The sequence below is a fragment of the Mustela lutreola genome, chromosome 16 (assembly GCF_030435805.1).
Source record: "Mustela lutreola isolate mMusLut2 chromosome 16, mMusLut2.pri, whole genome shotgun sequence".
NCBI lineage: Eukaryota > Metazoa > Chordata > Mammalia > Carnivora > Mustelidae > Mustela > Mustela lutreola.
Genome location: NC_081305.1, coordinates 58506030 through 58530887, shown reverse-complemented (window position 1 = coordinate 58530887; position 24858 = coordinate 58506030). Strand labels below are relative to the sequence as shown.

General features: G+C 56.5%; 1 protein-coding gene across 1 annotated transcript; it reads right to left on the bottom strand.

Annotated features, from left to right (window-relative positions):
• Positions 1-86: 86 nt before the first annotated feature.
• On the bottom strand, positions 87-21490 carry EXOC3L2 (exocyst complex component 3 like 2). The gene is made up of 12 exons (XM_059152859.1): positions 21424-21490; positions 17239-17777; positions 13914-14550; positions 11564-11675; positions 10349-10450; positions 10143-10243; positions 9807-9917; positions 7759-7894; positions 4618-4740; positions 3956-4111; positions 2996-3117; positions 87-768 (listed from the first exon to the last, which is right to left on the bottom strand). Exons 2-12 carry the CDS (start codon positions 17759-17761, stop codon positions 480-482), a joined length of 2412 nt encoding a protein of 803 aa, XP_059008842.1. The 5' UTR covers positions 17762-17777; positions 21424-21490; the 3' UTR covers positions 87-479.
• Between the last annotated feature and the right edge of the window lie 3368 nt (positions 21491-24858).

Sequence of the window (24858 nt, the reverse complement as noted above, 5' to 3'; positions counted from 1 at the left end):
CCCAGCCTCGGGCGTGTGAGAAGCCCTTGGCCCTGGGCCCTGCCCCCGGTCCTTCCTCCCCCACACACTGGGGACTCAGCCCTTCCTTGTGTTAAATAGAAACCTCTTTATTCTAAGTATCGTACATTCCTTAATATGTTGGGCCGGGGCCAGACCTTGAGGTGAGGGGAAAGGGGGGGGCCTGGGATACTTCTGTAGAGCCTTCCAAAACGCCTGCCACCGCACACTGGGCCGGGAGCTGGTGCTGGGAACGAGCTTCGTGGCCTTGGGAAAGTCCTTGCTCCCTCCGGCCTGTTTCTCTTCTATCTGGGGGATTTAGGGGTGGCCAAGACCTCTGAGGACCTTTCCATTCCCCCCACACCGGGGCGGGAGTGGGGCAGTCTGTGGTCCCAGGCAGGGAGTCAAGAGGGAGCCCGTACTGGAGGACAGTTTGTCAGCAGCAAAGATGGGGGGCACTGAGGTGGAGGGCTGGGAGAGTCTCAGCGTTGGGTAGGGGGCCGTGATGGAGACAGAGGCCCAAGTCGGGGCAGACAGGCCAAACCAGGCCTGGCCACCCGGGAGAGGGGAAGGCGGCCCAGGAAGAGAGGGAGGCCGAGGCAGAAAGGTGGGCGGGGCACGGAGATGTCTGAGAAGAAGGCACGGTCCCGAGGGGGTGACAGGGCTCCCCCCTCAGACAGTTCCAGGTCCCGGGCCACGGCCAGGATCTCCTGGCGGGCTGCTGTGTTGTGCAAGCCCCGGATGTCCAGGAGGGCTGCCACGTGCTTCCGCCTGGGGGGAGAGAGGAAGGGACAGGTGCATGGGGTTCTCCGTGCCAGATGCACACAGCCCCCCTGTGAACCTCATCAGGCCCCCATCTGTCCCAGAGCCTGCCTTAGCTCTGGAGCCCCTTTAAAGCCCCCTTCCGGCTCCTTTCCCCATACCAGCAGCCCCTCCCCCCCCACCTTCCCCTATCCCAACCCCTAGTCCCTCCCCATTTCTAGTCCTCCCAGACCCTCCTCCTAGCAGCACAGCCCCCAGAGCGTCGCTAACCAGACATTTCCAAATCCTTCCACTCATTACTGGCTCCAGAACCGGCTCCTCTACACCCAGCACAGGTGGCTTCCTAAGCACCTGGTCTTAGCTCCCGGTTAGCCTTCGGTCTGCAGCCCCGACTCCGCGCACACAGCTTCTGGGCTTCCTTCTGGCCCCTTCACACCTGCTTAAGCTCTGGAGTCAGCAACACCCCCCACTTCATCTTCACTCGCACCTCCAACAGCCACCCATCGCCGCTCAGACGCTGTGCAGGAAGGCTCGCCCACATTTCCATCGAACCTTCCTCTCCCCTCTCCCCACTTCCCAGGCCAGGTCTGGAAGCTTCTCCACCACAGCAGTTCCAGAGCCCGTATCCAAACCCGACCTCAACTCTCTCAACCCAGAGCCCATCCATGACAGCACCTTCGTTCCCGTGGGACACGCATGTCACCCTCCCACGCCATCCCCAGAATCGTGCTCAACCAAAGTTCCACTCCAGAACTCCAATTAACCTTGGGGGGGCGGGGGTGTCACCTCAAACAGAAAGTCTGTCTCAAAACTCTGTTTTCCAACCCTTGCCCTTAAATCTGACACAGCCGAGCCTTCCCTTCACCCCCATCTCCACAACAGATCGTGGGTCCAGCACCCCAGGACCCTCAGCCACATTTTGACTCAAGAGCCTGAACCCAACAGTCATTTCCAGAACTTCCATTTCAGAAAGAGCCCCGGGGCCCTCACTACCCTCCTTCAAACGCAGCTCAGGCTCTTCATGTCCCCACATCCCTGGTTTGGAATCACCTCGGCTCCAAAATGTACTCATCCAAAAATGGGGCTCAAGAGCCTTCCGGCTCAGACAGGCTCCAAAGCAGGCTTTGGAGCCATTCCAGAAGCTTAAGAGCTTTCAGACTGAGCTTTGCGTTCAAGTGCAGATTCCAAGTCAGAAACCCCAATCCAGGAGAAAGGCTGGGACTCCCACCACCTCCAAAGACTTCAGGGCTTTGTGACTCCCCAAGGACAAAGAGCCCCACAGCCCAGAGCCAGAACTGTCCATCTGGCTTCGCTTCCAGAATCCTCATCTCCTCAACCCAGAAGCCTAAACCCCGCTGGGGCCTCACTCCCTGGCGGAGTGGGGTTTTGTCTCTGCAAAAGCACAGTGTCCTCCAGCTTGAGGAGTCCTACAGGACTGTCACCACTATCTGCCTTGGAGGGGGGTGGGGGAGGTGGGGGTGGAGGCAGTGATCAGGTGGGTGCAATCAGCTGGAGCCAGCCTACCACCGGGGCTCAAGTCCCAGCTTGGCCACTGGCCAGCTGTGGCATTTGGGGTAATCTGCTTAATTCCCGCCTGTCTCAGAGGATGCTAAGCACTTGGAACAGTGCCGCCTTTTACTTGCATATTATTTTCTAAAATAACTTCCTTAGGTCCAACAGAAGGACTCAAGAAACCAGCATTGGTCTTGGTCCTGCTGTCCGGGTGGATAATGCAGGCAATGCTGGTGTTGACTGAGGATGGAGAAGTCCCCCAGCAATCCTGGGAGAAGAGTGCTATTATCCCCCCTGGGAGAGGCTCCGCGAGGGGAGGGTCCCAGGGAGAGGATATGGTCCACCAGGATCTGAGCGGCGCCTGCCGCTGTCCCAGTGCGTGTGCGCCCCGCTTGCCTGTGCGTGTCCCCGTGTCCCCCGTGGCTCCCTGGCTGGGCCGGCCCTTCCTGCCGCCGGCGGCCCTGCGCCCCCCTGCCCTGGGCTTCCTGTGACTGCCTGTTTGTTTGCGAGCCCTGGTGGCGGCGGCGGCAGGAGAAGGAGGGAAATAGTATTAATAATGGCCCGGTTGCAGCAGGAAACGGCCGTCAGACACGCTCGCCGCCTCCCTCCCTCGCCCAAGAGCAGGAAACGCCAGGACGGATGCCAAAGCCGGGAGTCCTCGGCCTGGCGGCGGCGCGGGCAACAAGGGGCCAGGCCGGCGCGGTGGGGGGTGGGGGTCTCTCACCTGATGTCTGGGTAGTCCCGGACCAGCACCCCCACCTCCACCTGGATGCTGGGCGTGTCTTCCAGCTGCAGGACTTCGGCCAAATGGGGCACCACGGCGTCCAGCCACGAGGCCTGGGACTCCTACAGGGGAAGGCCCCAGACTCACACTCTGGCCCCAGGTCCCCCTTCACATAAACCGCACCCCTCCTGGCCTCTGTTCTCTCCGTAAAGCCAGGCAGAGGACAAGCTGTGATCAGAGGTTTGGAAGGACCTGGAAGCTATGGAAATGTGGAGGCAAATCCAGTCTAAACGTATCTATTCCCAGTTTTGCGGATCACAGGGGGCTCGGGACATCTCTCCAAACCTAGTGGTCGTATTCAAAAGGTGACCCTTAGGGGTAACTGGGTTCCTTGTGTGAGAGGTCTCCCTCCCTGCCTTCTCCATAAAATGACGCACCCCCGCCCCGCGATTCCACCCCCCCCCCCCCGCGATTCCAAGTACTGCAGACTAGAAAGTCCTGGAAATGCGGATGAAGGAAGCGCTTCCGGTCCTGCTGATTACAACTGGGTGCAAATAAGAGTGGGTCGTTTTAAATTCTTGAATCGGAAACGCCAGAATCTTGAGTTTCTGTTGGTGTTTAGCATCTCTGTGTGCTCAGAACAGCCCCTGTTTTAGGGAGTGCGAGCTCCGCGCCAGGTAGGGTCCTAAGCACTTAGCAGGACCGAACTGACGGAATCCCCAGCCCCAGAGCACAGGGGACACAATGCCGGTTTGCGCCCGGGGGGGGGGGGGGGCCAGCTCTCCCTCCGGAGCAAGCCAAGTTTTAGGTGTGCAGGGCCAGGATCAAAGTGTCACTGGGGACTGAAAGTTGGGTGTAAGGCCTTTTTCTAAGCCCCCGCCCCAACTCTCGGGCCCGGGGGTTCTCGCGAGCCCAGGTTTAGCGTGGTTTCGGAGCCCCCCGCCCCCGGGCCGCACTGACCAGCCGCCGGAACAGCCGCTGCAGCTGCGCCGCGTCCTCCCGGAGCCTCCCGGCCACGCGGCTGCGGGTCCGCGCCGAGCGGCAGCGCAAGCGCCCGCGGAGCAGGGGCCGCACGTACTCCACCAGCGCGCGCCGGTGCAGCTCGGCCACCAGCGCCTGCGGACCGAGGGAGACGCGAGGTCTGGTTACCCGCTGGTGACGCCCTCCCGGCTCGCCTCCCTCCGTGCGCCCACCCCGGGCACCGCGCGGGAAACCTCCCCTGCCCCCAGGGAGCCGCGCCCCCTCGTCGTCCCCAGGCCTTCCCCCCCACACCAGCCCTCCCGACTTCCAACGGGTGACCACTGTCCTGCTGGATGGTACCTTCCTCTGCCCCCTAACCGGCTCGCCGACACACCCTGCCGACTCCCAAAGGATGCCCCGTCCCAGCCCTCTCCCCAGTCTCGGGAGTTCTACCTCCCAGGGGGCCCGGCTCTGTGCTAGCCGTACCCTAGGCCCCAGCACCCGCGCACCTGCCTCCCGGCAGACCCCGCGCAGAGCGCCGCCTATCGCACCCGGAGAGAGCTAGCTGCTCGGTGCCTCGAAGGGGTCTCCCCCTGCGGAGCGCCCGGGCTCCCCACTCTCACGCCCAGCCCTCCCCCCCGCCCCACCACAAACCCGCACACCTGGTAGGGCTCGTCCTGCATCCTGCGCAGTGCCAGGGCCTGAGCGCCCAGCGTGCCCACGATGCCATCCAGGGCCTCCGGGCTGTTCAGCCACTTCCTGCGCATCAGCTTGTTGAAGTAGGGCTGGGGGGGATAGTATGGGGGGGATGGTTTTAGCTCTCCTCCCTTCCACCCTCTTTCTCCACTTAGCAGCTCCACAGAGGAGAGCTGGACTTGCAGGGCTGTGCTGTGCCCTTCCGGGGCGCGGTCTGGGAAGGGAAACAGACCATCCCCTAAAGATGGACCCAGAGCGGTCAGGGCCTGGACGAGGGAATCCAGGAGTTTAGGAAGCCCAGAGCGGGTGCCTGAGTCAACGCTGAGTCAAGGAGGGCTTCCTGGAGGAGGGGACACCAGAGCTGATCCCAGAGGACGGTGGTAGTTAGCCAGGTGTCGGCTGTGCGAGGGAGTGGCTCCATCAGCGGGAAGAGCCAGTGTGAAGACTGCTGGGATGTCAGATGGGTTTTCAGGTTAGAGGATCAGAAAGAGGGTCAGTGTGGCTGGCAAGACCATTTATATAATTTGAGGGTCCCAGTGCAAAATGAAAACAGAAGGCCCTTATTCAAAATTACTAATAACTTCAAGACAGCAAGGGCATGGTGGCACACCAAGCTCGGGCTCTTCCAAGAAGGGGTCCTGTATAGCTGCTCGGTTTCACAGATGCCTGAAGCTAGAACAGGGGACAGGGAGATGGGGCTAAGCTGGCAGGTGGGGCTGGAGCACACAGGGCTGTAAGGAGCCCCGGCTTCCTCCTGAGGGCACTGGGGAGCCACTGCAGGTTGGGAACAGACAGAGAGGGGAGGCTTATACATTAGGGAGATCTTGATGCTCCGAAGGGGCAGGGCTGAGGCAGAAATTGGTGGTGGGGGGGGGACTGGAAGGAGACAAAAGGGAGAAAGAAGTGAGTAACGGGTGAGGAGGGAGAGAACAACCCAGATAATAGATTTTTTAGGATTTCTGTGGGGGGGAGAGAAGGGAAGCACTTGGACATGGTCCAAGAGCTGGGACAGGCAGTGGGTCTGTCCCTGAGGTGGATCTGGGGGCAGTAGGGGAAGACGCTGTGGTCTAGGTGGACCCTGGGGAAGGTGAGGTGCTGGGGATATCCGGCTCGGCTCGGAGTCCATGGGGTCTGAAGCAAGTCCTATCCCACCTCGCACCCACTTCCTGCTCTCCCATTCCCATGGTAACCCAGTTAACCCGGCTGTCAGAACCTCCCAGGATGGGGCCTTTCGTAGAAAAGCAGGTGAATTAAATGAACCAATGCTCTGGCTGCAGAGCCTGGCTCAGGGAGTGTCGCTCTTGCTACAAACCCTGTATTTTTAGGAAGAAAACAGCCAGTACCCATGGTCCAGGACCAAGCTAAGCACTCTATAGCCACGACCCCATTGCTTCCTCACAGCCACCCCCAAGAAGCCTGGAATTCCCGTGCCCATTCTCCAGATGAGCAAACAGAAACCCCAAGAGGACAGGACTCCCCAAGGAGTAACTTGCCCCAGGTCCCCCTATTTGGAAGCAGCCCAGCCAGGCTGGGAACAAAGACTGTACCCACTGCCCAGAATCCCCATAATCCCCCCCACCCGCTTGCTCACGTTCACACACACACCTACCCATGTAGTCATTCAACAAACACTCTGAGCCCTATATATGGGTCAGCCATGGGTGGGTGGCTGGAGACACATGGAGAAGAACGCTTGGGGAACACAGCACAGAATAAGACAAACAAAACTCCAAGCATTTGATCATCGTGAGCAGGTCAGGGGACTATAAATACTCACCTGGTATTTGCTATTAATGTAGATTAATATATACATTATATATAATGATATTAATATATCATATACATATATCAAATATATATATTATAACATATATATGTAACATACTTTTTATATGATATATTTATTTGCTGACCCTAAGGAAGTATGTTCCTTGTGTTAGGTATGAACGCGGCACTGTGGTTATGTTCATTTTAAAAAGGACTTCTTATCTTTTGGAGATGCAGGCTGAAGTGTTGATGGATGACGGCAGGATGTAGGGGATCTGGGGGTGGGGGGGGTGCTGTGGGGGGTGGAGGAAAGGTGAAACCAGATTGGCCAGGCATGGATAACTGGCTGGAGCTCCTCTGCCAAGAGGCCATTCTGTCATTCTGCCTACTTTGGTGTATGTTTGAAATTTTCCATAATAAAAAGTTATTTTAGAAACATTCCAACAAACCCTGCCCTTGAGAAGCTAACATTCCGGTGGGAGGAGCTGGTTGGGGGAGGAGGGAAAAGAAAAAAAAAAAAGCAAAGGCCAATGCAGAGTGCAGGTGGCCCTAAGTGCTTGGAGAAAAACACAGCAGGGAGGGCGGAAGGGAGTCTCCTCTCTGGACGGTCTGAGGAGGTCTGATCTGAGTCAAGGCTTGAAAGAGGGGAAAGGGGGAGCTATGTGGCTACAGGGGGGAGGGGGAAGAGGGGCCCAAACTGAGAGATGAGCGAGTGCAGAGGTGCTGGACTGGGTCTGTCGCGTGAAGGAACAGGGAGGGGTAAGTGAGGAGGCAGGTGGGAGGAGGTGAGGTCAGGGAGGGAAGGGTCAGACCGTCCAGGGACTTGAGCCCCCCCCCCCCACCCGCAAGGACTTTGGCTCTTGTTCTGAGTGAGATGAGATGTACGACATGTGGGTTGAGCGTGCATTACAACAAGCACACACACAATCCTGTCTCATTCCCAGGTACTCCCCCCTCCCTCCCTGAACTCGCTCACCCACCTCCCACCAGACCCTAGCTTCCTCTGGGCACATGCAGGAGCCGGAGGTAAATAGGGCTCCCGGTCTAGAGAGGCTGGGCAGGGATCTGGGGGGCCTCAGTGGGGAGGGGCTCCACCCAGTCCCCAAGGCCCCTTCTGCTGGTGGCTCTCCATCCTCCCCTTGACCATATCCTCCCGTCTCTTCCTTCCTGTACCCCCCTTTGCCCCCCCAAATAACCCAAATAGGCCATCACCCTCTGCCCCCCTGCCCCCCTGCCTGCTTCCTGAACACTGAGTCATAGCCTAAAATGAACTGCAGGTTGGCGGGGTGCCCCCGTCCTAGCACCCCCACTCCATCCCACCAGCGCCCTGCCTCACTCACCTGCAGCTCCTGGAACAGCAGGTCAGCCAGGACTCGGTGGCAGAGTCGGGTCACACGGTCCAGCGCGCTGGCTGCTGCTTCCCGGGCCGGCTCACTTTCGGGGGGCCCCACCCGGGCCAGGCGCTCTGCCAGAGCCCTGTGGGGATCAGAGGAGCCAAAAGTCAGGGACTGCCAATATTCAGCTCAACTGCCTGGACCCCTCTTCTGGCTTCAATGGACTCTATTTCGTTGGCATAGGGGTGACAGGTCAGATGGGGGAGCTGGGGGAAGTCAGGGGCTCTGGGGAGAGTCTGGAGGCTAAGCAACAGCAGGGTATGTCTGGGAGGCTGGGGGAGGTGTGTGGAAGCCCCACGGAATGGGATTCGAAACATTTCTCTTTTTTGAAATTTTTTAAAAATTAACTTATTTGACAGAGAGAGAAATCACAAGTAGGCAGAAGTAGGCAGAGAGGCAGGCAGATAGAGAGGGAGAAGCAGGTTCCCTGCTGAGCAGAGAGCCGGATGTGGGGCTCGATCCAGGACCCTGAGATCATGACCTGAGCTGAAGACAGAGGCTTAACCCACTGAGCCACCCAGGTGCCCCATCGAAATGTTTCTAATTCTAAAACCCTACGCTTCCCATTTCTCTCTCTCTCTTTTTTTAAAAAAAGATTTTATTTATTTATTTGACACAGAGAAAGAGATCACAAGTAGGCAGAGAGGCAGGCAAAGAGAGAGGAGGAAGCAGGCTCCCGGCTGAGCAGAGAGCCCGATGTGGGGTTGGATCTCAGGACCCTGAGATCATGACCTGAGCTGAAGGCAGCGGCTTAACCCACTGAGCCACCCAGGCGCCCACCTTCTCATTTCTCTTAATGATAATCCTCCATCCCTGAAAGGACAGTAAGCTGGTCTGAGGGCAATTTGGCATTTTCTTTCCAAGATCCCAGCGGGCCCCCTTCTGGGTATGGGTCCCTGAGAGTCCCCACGTTTTTGGGAATTGACAAGTGAGACAGGTTTTTCCTCTGCCAAAGGGTGAAACCGACTGTCCATTCACTGGGGACAGTAGATATGTGCTGTATGTAAACAGTGGAGCACAGTTCAGGTTTTACAAGGAAATAAATGTGGGAACTCCACATGCTAACGGGAAAGTCTCCAGCCTGTTAAGGGAAAAGGCACAAAAATGTGTTCAGTAGTCTGCCATTTGTGGAGTTCTTTTTTAAAGGAAAAGGAACACTATGTATGCACACAGTGAAATATATTTACCTGTGTAGGGGCGCCTGGGTGGCTCAGTGGGTTAGGCCGCTGCCTTCGGCTCAGGTCATGATCTCAGAGACCTGGGATCGAGTCCCACATCGGGCTCTCTGCTCGGCAGTGAGCCTGCTTCCTCCTCTCTCTCTCTCTCTCTGCCTGCCTGCCTCTCTGCCTACTTGTGATCTCTCTGTGTCAAATAAATAAATAAAATCTTTAAAAAATATATATATATTTACCTGTGTATATATATGGAATGTGCATATGAAATATAAAATATGTATATGAATGTACACAGATATGCATATGCATGAAGTATGCAAATGTATGCATACACTTACTTACACATATTTACAGGTAAATATATCAAAAACCCCAGCAAAGATATGGCAGACCCTAGCAATAAGGACGGTGGGGAGCGTGTAGGAGGGAGGCTTTGCACTGTATGCCCTATTGTAGCTCCAATTTTGAACCATGGAAATGCATTACCGATTTCTCAAATGCACGAAAAATAAGTTAATAAAAAAGGAGAATAAGATAAAAAGGCAAAAAAAAAAATCTGTAATTCCTAGAGTGTTTGAGTCTGGCTTCTGGGTTCCTATAATTAGAACACTCCAGTGTTCTGATCACTCCATAATTCTAGGGCTCTGTGATGCTGAGGTTCTTTCCAGGACTCCCTAGGGTTTTATGCTTCCAAGGTCCCATGTGCCTGTCGCTCTGGACCAGCTCTGGGATCCCTGCCTAGGAACTGGGCACCCCGGTTCAGCTGGTCATGACCACTGACCCTCTGCCCTATTGCACACACACGCTGGGCGCTCTCACCTCAGTGGGGGCCCGCAATTGACCAGGGAGATGGTCCTGCTGATGTAAGTGTCAGGTAGCAGCTCACGAACTCCCGGATTTTCGTGGAATCGTTCCACCCGCTGCTGGAAGCTGGTGACAGAGAAGGGGAGGGCATGACAGATGGAGCACTGCTGGAGGAGGGTCTCTTGCTGGGCACTCAGCCCGGCAAAGCCTGGGATCCTTCCTGATGCGCCCCTGCCAGTCCTGACTTGGTTCTCTTTCATATCTCCTCTCTCTGTTGGATCCTGGGTACTGATGCCACCCCCACCAGCCTTGCACCCCGGCACCGCCCCCCCCCACCGGGGCCCTCGGTACCTCTGCAGGAATTCTGCCAGCCCCCCCAGGCAGCAGTGGGCCATCCGCTCCCCAAACTCCTGGCTGATGCGGGGCGCTCGCTCCGTGTGCTCCTCTAGCAGCTGTGTGGTCCATGGTGAGGAGAAGGGGTGAGGAGGGGGGAGGTCCTGCTTTCCCACGGGGGGCACTGTTCCCACTGATTCTCCTTCCTCTTCCCCACCCCCTACCTCGCACACATCCTGCGCCAAGCTGCTGGGCCGGTCCTCCCTGTTCCCCCAGTGCTCCTCATTCTCCTGCAGCACCCGAAGCAGGGCTGCTCGTGTCTGAGCCTGCAGTGGGAAGGTGGGGGGACAGGCAGGAGTCAGGGGCACCTGGGAGCCTCTCCCTCTTTTCCTCCCCCGCCCCAAGGTCCCCACACCTTAGCCCCAAGCATATCTCAGTTCTATTTGTGAGCTTGCAAAAATTAGGCTGAGGAGGGAGGTTGGACCAGAAAACCTCCCCAGCCCTTTGCATCCCTACCCCCTGATTTGGAGCTTGATATTAAGAGTCCATAGTTTTGGGGCACCTGGGTGGCTCCTTCAGTTAAACGGCTGCCTTCGGCTCAGGTTGTGATCCTGGGATCCCTGCATAGGGCTCCCTGCTCAGCGGAGAGCCTGCTCTCCCTCTGCCCTCTCTCTCTTGTTCACCCTCTCTCTCTCTCTCAAATAAATAAATAAAATCTTAAATTTAAAAAAAAAAAAGTATAGGGTTTTAAGCTTCCTTCATCTGATAGCCAGAGAGTCTGAGGGTCTATTCTCTTATTATTTGATGGTCCCTAAGGCTCTGCTCCCCAGCTTCTGCAAAACAATTTGTTCAAGAGTCAGATTCTGGTCTGGGATTCTAAGGTTTATGCATCTCTGATTCTCTGGTCCCATGTTCCCTGTTCCCTTCAGAGAATCTGAGAATGTAGTTATGTCAGAGTCTAAGATTCTAGGCTCGCAGGTTACAAAGGTTCGGACTCCTTTGGCTGAGGCAGGACTGGCAAATAGGTGGCCAGGCTGGGTGTTTTTGGCCGGATCATTCTGCTGACTGGTTATTAACCAGGCTGACTCTCTGCCCTGGCTGGGTGCAGAGATCGCGCTTATGCTCTCCTTCTGGGGGTCTTTGGGACTGTGAGCCGAGCTTCTGTGACTGACGCTTCCTCTAAGATTTGAAGTATCTCAATGTGTCGATACTTTATTGCTGCTCTATTATGCCTGGCTGGGTGTTTGGGTGAACAGAGCTGAAGCTGAGACGGAAGTGATCCGTGTGGGCTTACCTTTCAGTGTCTTTGGGGCAGAACTCAGAATCCACAAAGGGAAAAGGGAAATGGGAGTAGGGAAAGGAGGAGAGGAGGGGCCCCCAACCCCAGTACAACCCTTCCCTCCCTGCAGAGTGCCTCCTGCTCCGAAATCCCCCAGTACCTTAACGTCTGTGACGCATTCGTCCTCCAAGCCCCGCAGGGTGCCGGGAGACAGAAGGGGCCCCAGCTCCCCATTCTCTAGGGCTACCAAGTCCACGAGCCCTAGGACCTCTCTGGGAGTGGGGGACAAGAGACAGGGAGGTCTGTGAGAGGGGGATCTGGGCAACTGAACCCCTCCACACTCAGTGTGCTTGTGACCCTGGGCCACTCCCTTCCTCTCTAGGGACCGGCTTTGCTCATCCCTCAAAGGAAGTCTTGGGAATGGTTGCTCCCCTGGCTCCAGTTCTCTGAGTCAGCTCCCTGATGAATGGTGTCTGGGCAAGACTTGCAGGGGTCAAGTCCAAGCTCGATGGTCTGGTACGCGAGATCTCAGCCATGATCAGCTTCACCAGACAGAAGTTCCCTCCCACCTTCACTCCTTGTCTCCAGCACCTCACCCGGCCTTGGAGGTCTCCCCGGTCCAGGCCACACTCCTCACTCCTCAGCACACCCAACCTGTGTGGTACCATCCCTCTCCCTAGCCCCCCCACCATCACCCATACACACCCCAAGCTTTGGCCCATGGCATCTTCTCAGACAGAAACATTATCTTCCTACTCCCACCCTCCCATTCCAGGAAGCTCTCCAGACTCCCTGTCCTGCCTCCCTCTCTCATAGATGGTGTGAGAGTGTCCTTAACACATATTCCCAGCAGGGATCTAGGAAGTCAATGTCACTAGCGGTTGCTTTCCCATTCTTCCAGTGACAACAGGATGACTTTGAGGAACCACCCATCCCACTCGCTTGCCGACATGTGGCTTGGGTGTGACCAGCTCCCCTTTCGCCGGACTGCGTAGGTGACCCAGTCATGGCTAATCATATTCCATGCCCTACCCACAAAAATGGGTAGGTTTTAGGATCCAAAAAGCCTCCACAGTTTGAAGATTCTAGGACTGGGAACATCAAAGGTGCTGAGGTTCTAAGTGTTAAGGTTACAGAATTCAAGGGACCAGGAGCGTTCCAGTCCTAACACTGGAAGGATCCACAGTGTCAAAGTTCTAGGCTCTAAAGAGGGGGTGGGGCCAAGCTTTAGGATTTGAAGTCTCATTGGTGCTAAGGTTCTAGGATTGAAAGTGTCAACGCTTGAGTTCTAAGACTGGAAGAATCAACAGGGCTAATGCCCTAGGATCTAAAGAGAGAGAGAGCCATGTAAGGGTTCTAGAATTCTGAGGGTCAACTATGCCAAGATTTTAGGAATGCTGGTGCTAAGGTTTTAGTATTTAAGAATCAGTGGTGTTAAAGTACTAGGACTGGAAGGTTTAATGGTACGAACATTCTAGGTTGAGAACCATCAACAGTGCTAAATTATAAGACCAGAAGGGTGAATGGTACTGGGATTCTAATAGCATATATGTCAATGATGGGAAGGTTCTAGGCCTGGAGGGGTCGAAGCACTGAGCTTCTAGAACTGAATGGGCCACTGGTGTTAATAGAGTCCAAGTCTGGAAGACTGGGAGGTGTTAAGGTTCTAATACTGGAGGGGTCAATGGTCAATGTTGATAAGATTCTGGGAGTCTGTCAGTGATGTGAAGGTTGTAGGGCTGGAAGTGTCCATGGTGCTAAGATTTTAAGAATGGAAAGATAACAATGCAATGCAAGCCTTCTAGAAGAAGAATCCACGATGCTTAGATTCTAGGACTGGAAAGGTGACCAACGCTATGATTCCAAGGGTGGGAGTGTTGGGATGCTGAGCTCCTTGGACTGGATGTGTGGAGGTTTTAGAAGTAGAAGAACTGATATCGCTAAGGTTCTAGGGGGGAAGGGTGGACAGCGCCCAGATGAGCGGATTGTCAATGTTTCGGTGCAGAGGACTGGAAGGATCCCTGTGTTAAAGGATACAGGAGTGCAATGATACTGAGTTCTAAGACAGGAAAGGTCCACAGTGCTAAGGTTCTAGGGGTGTAAGTGTCCACCATGCAAAGGTTCTAGATCTGGAAGGATCACCAGTGCCCCAATTCTAGGACTGGAAGCGGGGGGCGCGGGGCTACAAGTCCAAGGGCGGAAGTGGGGTTGAGGCTGAGGTCCGCGGGACTAAGGCTCTCAGACTACAGGGTGCGGAGGTTTTAGAACCGGAAGGCCCTATGTCGCTAAGGTTCTAGCACTGGGAGGGTGGACAGCGCTCGGAGGCGCAGATTGTCCATGTCACCCCTGCCGCGGACCAGGAGGGTCAACGGTTTTAGGATTCTATAGGACGGAAGAGTCAGCAGTTCCAAGGTCTTTGGCAAGTGAAGAGGCCAGGGCTGAGGGAGTGTGTGTTAGGGGGGCGGGGGGGGGGGTTCTGGGCGACCCTGGGGTGGCCGGCCCAGCCTCACCTGGGGTACACCTGGTTGTGCCAGTGCAGCAGCGCGTAGCGGTCGGTCAGCGGCAGCCTCCGGCGGGCGGCGGCCCCGAGCCACTCGGCCAGCGCGCCGTGGTAGCCGCGCAGGTAGACGCCGAAGGCGCCCAGGCCGGCGGGGTAGGCGGGCGCCAGGCGGCCCCGCACCACGCCCATGTCCTCCAGCAGCCGCGCCCGCAGCGCCTCCAGCTGCCCCGCCAGGCCCCCCGGCGCCCCGGGTGCCGCCGCCTCCAGGCGCTCCCGCGCCGCGCGCCCCACCGCCTCCGCCCAGCGGGCGCGCAGCTTGCGGGCTGCCCCGGGCCCCCGGCGCCCGTCGGCCGCCTCCTCCTGCAGCAGCACCTGGCCCAGCTGCGCCACGGCGCCCGCCCCGGCGCCCGCGCCCGGCCCGGGGCCCGCCAGCGTCTCGCGCACCAGCGCCCAGAGCTCGCGCTGCAGGGCCTCGTACAGCAGCGCCACGTCCCGCGCCCGGCGGCCCCCGCCCGTGCCCTCGGGCCCGGGCGGCCCGGGCGCGCCGCTGCCCCCCGACGACGCCAGCTCCTCGGCCTCCAGCTCCAAGATGTGCTCGTCGGCCCGCGCGAGCTCGCGCTGCTGAATCAGGCTCAGGATCTCCAGCACTGTGGGGGCAGAACCGGAGGTCAGGGGGAGGGAAGCGGGCCGGCAGGCTGGGGGAGGGGGGGGTGTGGGGAGGGGGAGATGACCTGATGGGCCTAGAAGGGAGTCCTGCGACGTTCCAGGAGAACGAGTTGAGGGAAGGGGGTCGGGAGAGGGAGGGGGGGGGCAGGTTGAGGGAGGAAGGAGGGAGAGGGCCAGGACCTGCGGGAGAGGACGGGAGATGGTTAGGGATGGACAGAGGAGGGTGGGCGCTGGGATAGGTGTCTGGATAAGGGAAGGGGGTCAAAGGACCAGAGTAGCATCCGGAGACTAAGAAGAGAATGGGAGGGGGAGGAGGACGGGGAGAGGTCTGGCCAGTTGGGGGTAGGGATTGAGGCAGAAGGCGGGGGGGGCAGAGGGTGTTGGTGAGTAGCTTATGATATAGGAAGGGGTCAGGATATTTGAGGGGCAAGGACAGGAAAAGGGCATCAGACCTAGAGGAAGGGGTCTGGGCAATGGGAGGGCTGGGGGGAAGAGTCCGAGCCAGGTAGGGGGAGAGGGTGGAGAGAAGCAGTGCATGAGAAGGGCAGAGTGGAGGCTTGGAGGTGGGGAGAGGTTAGCAAGACCAGTGATGGGGTCTTCTGGGGGATGGGACAGCTGTGGGGGTGACCTGAGACTTCCCCAAAAGCCAGCCCCATGGGGTTGGGAGGCCTTTGAGCGAAGGCAAAGGGAGGGCCCCGGTGGCCCAGGGTTACCCCCAACACCTCCACCCCCCTCCACTTCCTCCCTGGCAGAAAAACTGTTTCCTGGCCAGCGCTATTTCTGCCCATCCGTTTCCAGAAGGCGGGGGCTCCAGTCACCCCCTCGTCACCTCCCTGAAGTGCCCTCCCAGGCCCCAGGGAGCCCGGGCTGAAATAGCCTCTTGCCAGGACCTAGAGGGTGCACAGAAAGGGCTCTCCTGAGGTCCCCAGTGCTGAGGCTGCTTGCCTGGGAGTGAGGATGGGGGCGAATGAAGGTGGGGGCGGAGCTAGGGTTGGGGGCCTCTGAGATGGGATCGAGATGGGACTGAGGGAAGGGATGAGGGTGAGGTTGGGGTGACATCTACAGAGGGGACAGGAAAGGAGTTGCGAATGACATCTGGGGTTTGAGGGGGTGTGGAGACAAGGGTGGGTTTATATGATCATTGAGCAGGAAAAGAAGGTGGAGATGGATATGAGTTTGAAGATGAAATTTGGGCTTGAATTGGGACCAAGAACGTGGGTGGAGGTTGGGAATGGGAGGTTTGGATGGGGACTCCAGGTTGGGGTGGAAATGGGATTAAGAATGAAGGGGGAGGCCAGCTTGGGGTTGGGCTGAAGGTGGGTGCTGAGATGGGCCGAGGCTGGGCGTTGGGTGGGAGACTAAATCGGGGACCCTGTTGCAGCTGTAGGCGGGACAGCAACAGCCCGGCGGGCAGGCAGTTGTCCTGGCGTCGGGCACAGAGATGGTTAAAGATGGTGTTTGGACAAAGGGATGGGTTGGGGTAAGCACGAGGATGTGTCCCAAGGTGGAGATAGCTGACGGGGTTGGAATAAGTGTGGGGTGGAAACCAAAAGGGCATTGAAGAAGACACTGGGGGTACAAACAGGGGTGATGTCTTGAGTTGAACCACGTGCCTCCCCAACGAAGAAAAAAGAGGTGTGAAGTCCTGATCCCCCACCCCGTACCTCCGAATGGGGACCTTATCTAGAGACAAGTTCTTTATAGAGGTGATCAAGTTAAAATGAGGTCATGGGGTGGCCTCCAAGCCAGTGTGACGGGTGTTCTTTTACAAAGGGGAGATTTGGACACAGAGACAGATACACACAGAGGAGAGATGCTGTGAGGTCACAGCGAGAAGGCCCCCTGTCGACGAAGGAACGGGAGTGGGGTGATCACAAGCCAGGGAACCCCCAGGTTAGCTGGCAGAGCGTTAGGTGCAGGAAGAGGAAGAAGGGCTCTCCTTTGAGTTTCTGAGTGTGTGTGGACCCAACGCAACACCTTGATTTCCGACTTCTAGCCCCCGGAACTGAGAAACTAGATCTCGACAGTTTCAGCCACCTGGTTTGTGGGACTTGCTTAATGCGGCGGCCCTGGGAACCCGAACACGGGCCTTGGGGGACGCAGTCGGCAGATGTGGTGGAAGGTAGGCACTAGGCATGGTGGTGAGTTTGAGATGAAGCTTGGAGATGAGTTGAGGTAGGGATGAAGTTGAAGGTGGAGGCTGAGGTTTGGGACTGGGATGGAGTTAGGGTTAGGATTCAGAGTGGGACAGAGAAGGAGAAGAGATTGGGGGTGAAGGAGGAGACTGAGGTGGGCGTGGGGGTCTGAGGCTAGGGTTGGGGCTGGGGATGGGAAGTGGGGGGGTATGGTATGGAGGTTAGGGAGGGGCAGAAGGTCAAGGTTGGAGATGGCCTGGAGGTTAAATTTGGAAGGGATTGGGAGGGGATGGGACCAAAGTTGGTGATTCGCTTATCACAGGACATGGGGGTGAGGTCGAAGCCGGTGGTGGGTAGTGAGTGGGATGGATTGGGGGTGGGTGTGGAGACAGAGCTGGAGCCTGGCTCGGTGATGGGGCTGGGGACTGCAGGGGGCGAACTGGTATCCTACTTGGGGGTGGGCAGAAGTTGGAGAAGTGAATGGAGATAGGGTCACAGGTGGAGGCCAGGTCTGAGCAGGGGCTCCCGACTCACCTGACAGAGGCTCCTTCATCTTTGGGGGCTCGGGGACCTTGGGCGGGGGCTCAGGGGCCGCCTCGCCGGCGGGCACCACCCTCTCAGCCAGGGACGCACGACGGGGCTTGGGTCCGCGTCCCAGTCTCAGGAAGGCCAGTCTCCGGGCAGCCTCCCCCGCCGCCTCCTCGTCGCCCTGGGCTCGGGTCCCCTGAAGCCTGGCCAGGAGACCAAAGTCTGCCGAGCTCCTGCGTATCCCTGGTGTCAGCACGCGGCCCAGGAAGGAGCGGGGCTGCCCATCTCCGGGGCTACCTGCCCGCCGGCCAGGGGTCCAGCCCAGCCGGAAGGGGGCTAGGCCAGCCAGCTTCTCCAGGGTGGCGCGGCGGCGACAAGATGTTCCATTGGGTAGGGTCCCCAGCTCCCCAACCTCCTCTTCTTCCAATCCTGGAACTTCCTCAAAGGGGTTCCGAGAGGACCTCAGGGGCAGGGTCCCCGCCCGGGGCACCTTAGTGTCGGCCACCCCTAGATTCTTCAGGATGGGCATTTTGACAGGCGGGGACCTGGGGAAAACATAACAGACCCTCAGTGGGATTGACGGCAGTGGTGGGGTGTTGGTGATTGGTAATCCTGCCTCTGGGTGCGGAGCCTGGTCCGAGCACTTGCCGATCCCATGAGGTTGGTGCTATTATGATGCCCGTTCTGCAGATGACACCCAAGGTCCCACAGTGGCTCAGTGACTCAGCATTTGGACCCAGACCTATTGATTCTGGGGCTGGGGTTCTTTCCCCCCTACCCCAAGCACTGGCATTCAGACCCTTTCCCTGCCCGGAGGCTTCATCATCTTTGTGGACCCACCCACCCCATGAGGAAATAGACTTGGAGAGGGGAAGCGTCTTTCCCAAACTGGCACAGCCCACGAAGGGCACAGGCTGCCTAGGGACTCAGCCTCCACCATCTCCCCAGACGGCCAGCCACACACATGGGCACCCGCCTCGTCTCCCCTGTCCCACCAGCACCCCTGTCCACTCTACCCCACCCTGTTCACTCCTTGAAGAAAACCTTCCTGGGAAATGTCCAGAACAGGCAAATCTGTAGAGCTAGAAAGGAGATGAGCATGAGTGGGAGCCAGGGGCTGGGGGAGGGGGGCTGGGGAGTGACTGCTTAATGGGTACAGGTTTCCTTTTCACAAGCGAAAAAGTTCCGGAGGTACACAGTAGTTGACAATATTGTGAATGCACCAGGTGCCCCTGAATTGTATTCTTTAAAGTGGTTCATATGGTGAATTTTATATTATGCATATTTTACTACCCTTCCCCCTGCCAAAAAAAGAAAATTACTAGGTATTCGCCGGGTGAAGGCAGTGGAGAAACAGTGGTGGCCAAGGCACAAGTTCTTCCCTCTTGGGGCTTGAAGTCTCCCAAGATCTGCTCATCCCACCTCCTAAGTCCCTCCTCTCCAACCCTCTCCATGGTCCCTTGCCCCAGTCCAAGCACCCTCTGCCCTCTGGCTTCCCCACTTCCTCCCTGGTCTCCCGGCTCCTGTTCTGCCCCGCCTCAGCCCACCTTTGAGGTCCTTGTTAAAGCATAAACCTGCTCCCTTTCCTTCTCTTCACTTTGCATGGCTCCCCAGTGCCTGTGGGGCAAAATTCAGCTGCCCTCACCTGCCAGCTGTGCCCTCACCAGTGCTCTCCCGCATTCTCCTCCTCCTTGCTCCGGGCTCCTCCAGGTGTCAGCATTTGTGTAGATCCTTCTACAAGGAAACCTGTTCTCCCCGCTTTAGGACACAGCTCCAAAGCCCCCTTCTCCAGGAAGCCCTCCCTGATGCCCAGGCTGAGTCAAGTCAGCCCCCTCAGGATTTCTTCCATCCCAGCCCTGTCCAACCTGAGTCGTCACTGTCTGGGGATGAGTCTGTGTCCCCGAGACCGGACTGTGAAGCCTTGAGAGGACAGGGTCAGGCTGTCTCCGTCACTGCTGTGTCCCTAGCTCCCAGGGCTGGCGCTCAGGAAATGAATGGGTGCTAAACAGGAAATGAAGGAGGGAAGGACCTCATTCCTTGTGGGTGAGGAGGAGTCAAGCTGGAGAGATCAGTTAAGACCAGGCCATGCAAGGCCTCGAAGGGCCATGAGGAGGAACTTGGGCTATTTCCCAAGGACACTGGGGAGCCACGGAAGGGCACTTTTTAAAGTGATGAAATAGTTTAAATGTTCAGAAATCCAGAAAAATTTAGAAAACAAACACCCCTGTGCCTCCAATCCTAGCAGCATCTAATGCAAACATTTGCCCTATTTGGTTCAGGTTGACTTTTTTTTTTTTTTTTTTTTTAAAGAATCAAGCATTACAGATGCACCAAACCCCCCCCCCACTCCCCCCCCCCCCGCCCCTGAATTATCTAGCCCTCTCCCAAGGAAAGCACCATCCGGAATGTTAATCCCCATCCAAGCCGACTTTCACTCTATGCCTTGGCATAGTGTTTGTAGCCAGAAACAATGTTTTGTTTCCAGTGGTCTCCGACTCTCTCTAAATGCAATCACACCATGCATATCCAGCAACTTGCTGTCTGAGAGCTGGTTTTTGGCTCACATGCCACATGCCGTGTGACATGGAGCCATGCCTCGCTCTGTGGCTCTAGTTGATGTCCCTGAAGTGTTGCGTACTGTTCCACTGCTGGGCGACAGCAAAGCCGCATTGGCTCTTGGCTGTTCACACGTTGTCCTATCACCGGCACCAGACATGCAGGTTGTTTTGAACTGGGACAGGCTCTGAGCAGATGAGGGATAGGGTCGGGATTGGGCGGGAATGTGCGTGGTTCGTGGAGCATCTGGAAGGGGGCCCTGAGTGGGCAGGGCTGTGAGCAAGAGCATCTCCTTTCCGGGTGAAGACCCCCTTCTTTCCTCCCTGACTTCAGCCTCTAGACCTCAGCTGTTGTTCCTCAAGCCTCTCTCCAGTCTCCATAGTCCCCTGTCCCCCAGAGAGGCAGTCACCATGGCAACCCTTGCCTGGAGCCCCCAGGGCTGTGGTCAATCGATGCTAGCACCCCCATACACACACGCATGTGCGCGCGCGCGCACACACACACACACACACACACACACCACACGCCGTTTTCTCTTTCATTCTCCAAACAGGCTTCTCTGTGCTTCATCCCACAAATGGCTTCATTGTCCCCCAGCACTGCCTCTCTCATCCTCCCCAAAACCCACCTTCCCCTCAAAATAGGGGGCTCCAACTTCTCTCTGACAGAATTCAACATTACCCAAACGGGGTTTTTCCACTCCCCCACTGGCTGCTACATCCATCTCTGGACTGGATCCCATACCCCCAACCATCCTCAACATCCTCAGACCCCATCAGACCCCACTGCAGCACCTTCTGAGAAGCGGCCCCCTCGTCTATCCCCTTCCTGGATCCAACACCCGCCTCTGCAGACGGGCTCCGACATCCTGCCCCCTCCAGCCCCCTCATCTGCCTCCTGGTGCCCGGCCCCTGACTCACTTCCGAGGCATCCCTCAAGCCCCCAGCCTCCCGACCTCCCACAGGATGTCTTGGCCACCAGCTTCCCTCTCTGGGCTCCGGCTCCTCCCCTCCCCCTCCCCATTCCCTCTCCTCCTCTGCTGCCAGCCTTTCCCCAAAGCCCTAAACCCTCCATAGGCAGCCTGACCCATTTGCAGAACTCAGCACCTCCAGTCCCCAAGTCTGTATCAGAGAACAGTCCTCACACGTTGTGTCCGCACTGGACCCCAACCACACCACCCTCCTCCAGACCTTGCCCCCCCAAAATCCTGTCATCAGCCTTTTCAAGTTCATGCACATCTTCCTTCGGAACCCCTTCTCTTGCTCCCTGTCCTTCCCAGCCTTGTCTTCTCTCCCACCTCCAAGCCCCCATCTCCTGGGGATGGAGCAAAGCACCCAGCCCTCTCTGGCCCGTCTTCCCACCTGAACTCAGAGGGCATGAGACCCAGCCATGGCTCCGGTTTCTGTTAATGGTCCAAGCTCTCCCTGCTTCTTCGAAGTTTCTGTGGATCCCCAGGGTCCCCAAATTCTTCCCTGCTCCCCGCGCCTCCTGCCCTCTCGCTCACCCTCCTAAGGACAGACTCCACATTCTCTTTTCACCTCCTCTCCCCCCACAGCTGCCGTCTAGCCCAAACCCAGGGGGGCCGGATGGCGGGGTGGGCATGCGGGTCCTGCCCCCCTCCTCCAGCACACTTACCTCCTACTCAGTGCAGTCCCTCTGTCCTTGCTACTGCGGTCCTGCCCTGAGGACACATGAGCCAGAAATGCTGAGAGCTTGGAACTGGGGGGGGGGGGGGGGTTAGAGGAGGTCAATTTCCTGTCAGGAAACCCCTCCCTCTCTGGGGCCAGGGGCGGGAAGGACTCTTTATCTGTCTGCCCTTTTAGGCCAAGCTGGGGTTGGGCTGGGAAGGACAAGGCCACAGTCCGGCCCCCCCTCCCCCGGAATCACCCCCCCCCCCCGCCTGCTCTTCACGCCTTCCAAGGTGACAACACCATCCTGGGCACCCTGGGGAGACACCCAATGCTGGACACGGGCCCAGAACTCTCCTCTGGGGTCCTCGATCTGGAGAAGAGACATGAACAAAGGTTCTGCTGGCCCAGAAGTTGGGATTAGAAGCGGAAAGTGGGTGGCACTGGAAACGACTTTGGAATTGTCCTCTCTGCTTGAAAGGCCCGGTCCCAGGTCCCTGGGTCCAGCAGGGCTCCCTCCTTCGACATTATCCTGACCTCAGCTCCAGCATCCGTTCCTCAAAGGAGGTTTTCCCTGAGCAGCAGAAGCCCTTCTCCATAACCTCCCCCATCCCCTCTCTCCCCCAGGGACTGGCTCTCATTTGTCCATTTCTTTATGTCACCTTCCTCAATTTGAATGATAAGATTTCTCTGACTCCCTTGTAGAGTTCTTTTTTTTCCTTTTTTTCTTTCTTTCTTTTTTTTTTTTTTTCAAGGTTTTATTTATTTAAGAGTGCCTGGATGGCTCAGTCATTAAGTTTCTGTTTGGTTCAGGTCATAATCCAGGGGTCCAGGGATCGATCTGAAGGCAGATGCTTCGCTGACTGAGCCACCCAGGCGTTCCTTCCTTGTAGTTTCTGACTCTCCCACTGGAATGGGAATTCAAAGCAGAGTTTGCTTGCCCTGTTCATCTTTATATCCCGAGATACATGCCTAGCACATAGTAGGTGCTCACTAAAGATTTATTAACCAGGCACACACATGGATGGATTAGAGCTAAGGAGCTCTAATCTGGAAACTGGGGATGCATATGGCAGGTGCGGGGGTGGGGTGGCTGCAAATGGATTGGTGGTGTTAGATGCAGGATTAGGATTCTTTTTAAAGTTTTAGGGAGGCACAGCATACCAAGTGTTAGGCCTGGGACAAGGGATCACTTGCCTACGCAAAGTTGGGGTTGGTGTGGGATTAGGGTCGGGGCTGGGCTCAGGAATCCCTGCTTCTCTCCGGGGCTTCAGGAAGGGTTCTGCAGACACTGAGGCTGGGGGAAGTGGGTCAGGGGTTAAGACTGCAAGGTCTGAAGGCCTCAGATCAAGGAAGGACTGGATTTACAAGACAATGAGCCCTGGGAAGGAGCTGGGAGGACACCCTGTCCTCCCGCAGGTCAGTGTGGATCATGGTAATCAGAAGAGACTGAGTAGCTCTGGCTGGAACCAGCTGGTCTGTTGTGGGCAGTGATAGCTCCTTCTCTTTTTTTTTAATTTAATTTTTTATTGAGATATAATTCACATGCCATAAAATTTGCCCTTTGTCGGGGAAAAAACAGAGCTCTTTTTTTTTCTTTTTTTTTTTTTAGATTTTACTTACTGGGCGGCCTGGGTAGTTCAGTGAGTTAAGCCTCTGCTTAACTTGGGTTATGATCCAGTTATGATCTCAGGGTCCTGGGATCGAGCCCTGGCATCATCGGGCTCTCTGCTCAGCAGGGGAACCTGGTTTCCCCCGCCTGCCCCCCCTTCTCTCTGCCTGCCTCTCTGCCTACTTGTGATCTCTCTTTCTCTGTCAAATAAATAAATTAAAATCCTTAAAAAAAAAGTTGACTTACTTATTTGTCAGAGAGAGAAAGCACAAGCAAGGGGGAGCCGCAGACAGAAGGAGAAACAGGTTTCCCACTGAGCAAGGAGCCTGATGCAGGACTCCATCCCAAGACCCTAGAATCATGCCCTGAGCCAAAGGCAGACACTTAACCCACTGAGCACCCACCCCCAGCAGGCCCGGGGCAGAGAGAGAGAGATTTTTTTTTTTTTTAAAGATTCTATTTATTTATTTAACAGAGAGAGGGAGAGAGATCACAAGTAGACAGAGCAGCAGGCAGAGAGGAAGGGAACAGAGAGCCCATTGATGCCTGGGTTCTATCCCAGGACCCTGAGATCATAACCCACTGAGCCACCCAGGCGCCCCCAGAGAGAGAGAGAGAGATCTTAAGCCGATGACTCTACACCCAGCGGAGCCCCACACAGGGCTCAATCTTACCACCCTGAGGTCATGACCTGAGCTGAAATCAAGAGTGGGTCCCTTAATGGAGCCCCCCAGACGCCCCTAAAATTCATCCTTTTATAAAGTTCAGTGGTTTTGAATATATTCACAAGGATCTGTCAGCAGCATCTGTCACCACTATCTAATTCCAGAACATTTTCATCACCTCAAAAAGAGACCTGTAACCCCGTTAGCAGCCCCTCCCCATTCTCCTTCGCTTCCAGCCCAGTAACTTTCCCTATTACGGACATTCCACAGAAAAGGAACCATAGAGTCTTTTGCGTCGGGCTACTTTCGCTAAGCGTCCTGTTTTTAAGATTCACCATTTTGTAGCCTTCCCTCCCCCCCACACCCCAACCAACTTCATTTAGCCTCAGTCCCCGCATCTGGGGTGGGGCCGGTCCTCCGGTCGGCGGAACCAGGGTGGGGCCTGAGGTGTGGTGGAGGGCAGGTGTGTGTAGGGAGGTGGTCTGCTGCCCCCTCGTGGTGCCTGGGGGAACTGCAGATTTCCCTGCTAAGCCTGGGAAGGAGTGACTCAGCTCCCCCAACCCATCCCCAAGACCCCACCTCTCACCCAGCAGAGCCCTCAGGATCTCAAAACTTCCAGAACACCAGCCTGAACTCCTCCCTCTCGGTGTCCCACCATCCTTGAAACTCCTTGGGTACCATCTGCTGAGTAATAACAGTAATGTCATCAGCTTAGAAAGTTCTAATCTGTTCAAGTGCATAGTCTTGTTAATGTACCGCACACTGAGGTTGCTGCTATGATTTTGCAGGGACAGGAAGCCATAGAGGTTAAGAGCCCAAGTTCCAGAGTTTGGAAGCCCTCCTTTTCAAATCTCAGTCCTGCCACTCACCAACCATGTGACCTGCACCATGTGATTTTTTTTTTTTTTTTTTAATACTTAGGCTGTTTCCTCTTGTGTAAGTGGGGCTGATAATCATGGTCCAACCTCACAGGGTGGCAGAAAGGATAAAGGGCTCAGAGCCTGGCACAAAGGAAGCCTCTATGTGCCTGAGAGTATCAGCCAGTGGTAGATGAGCTGGTCAGTGTTTCACAACCAGCTCTCTGGGGGTCTGGGGGTAGGGGAGCCTTGATCTGTGGGGTTTGCCAATTTCCACAGTGTAAATATCCCCACCATGACTAATTCCA

Excerpts from the sequence above, each read along its gene's own strand:
- EXOC3L2 (XM_059152859.1), bottom strand. The coding sequence starts at position 17,761 with ATGCCCATCCTGAAGAATCTAGGGGTGGCCGACACTAAGGTGCCCCGG. Across the intron at positions 14,551-17,238 it reads GATGAAGGAGCCTCTGTCAG|TGCTGGAGATCCTGAGCCTG; the intron begins GTGAGTCGGGAG and ends CTGCCCCCACAG. Across the intron at positions 4,741-7,758 it reads TGCTGTTCCAGGAGCTGCAG|CCCTACTTCAACAAGCTGAT; the intron begins GTGAGTGAGGCA and ends TATCCCCCCCAG.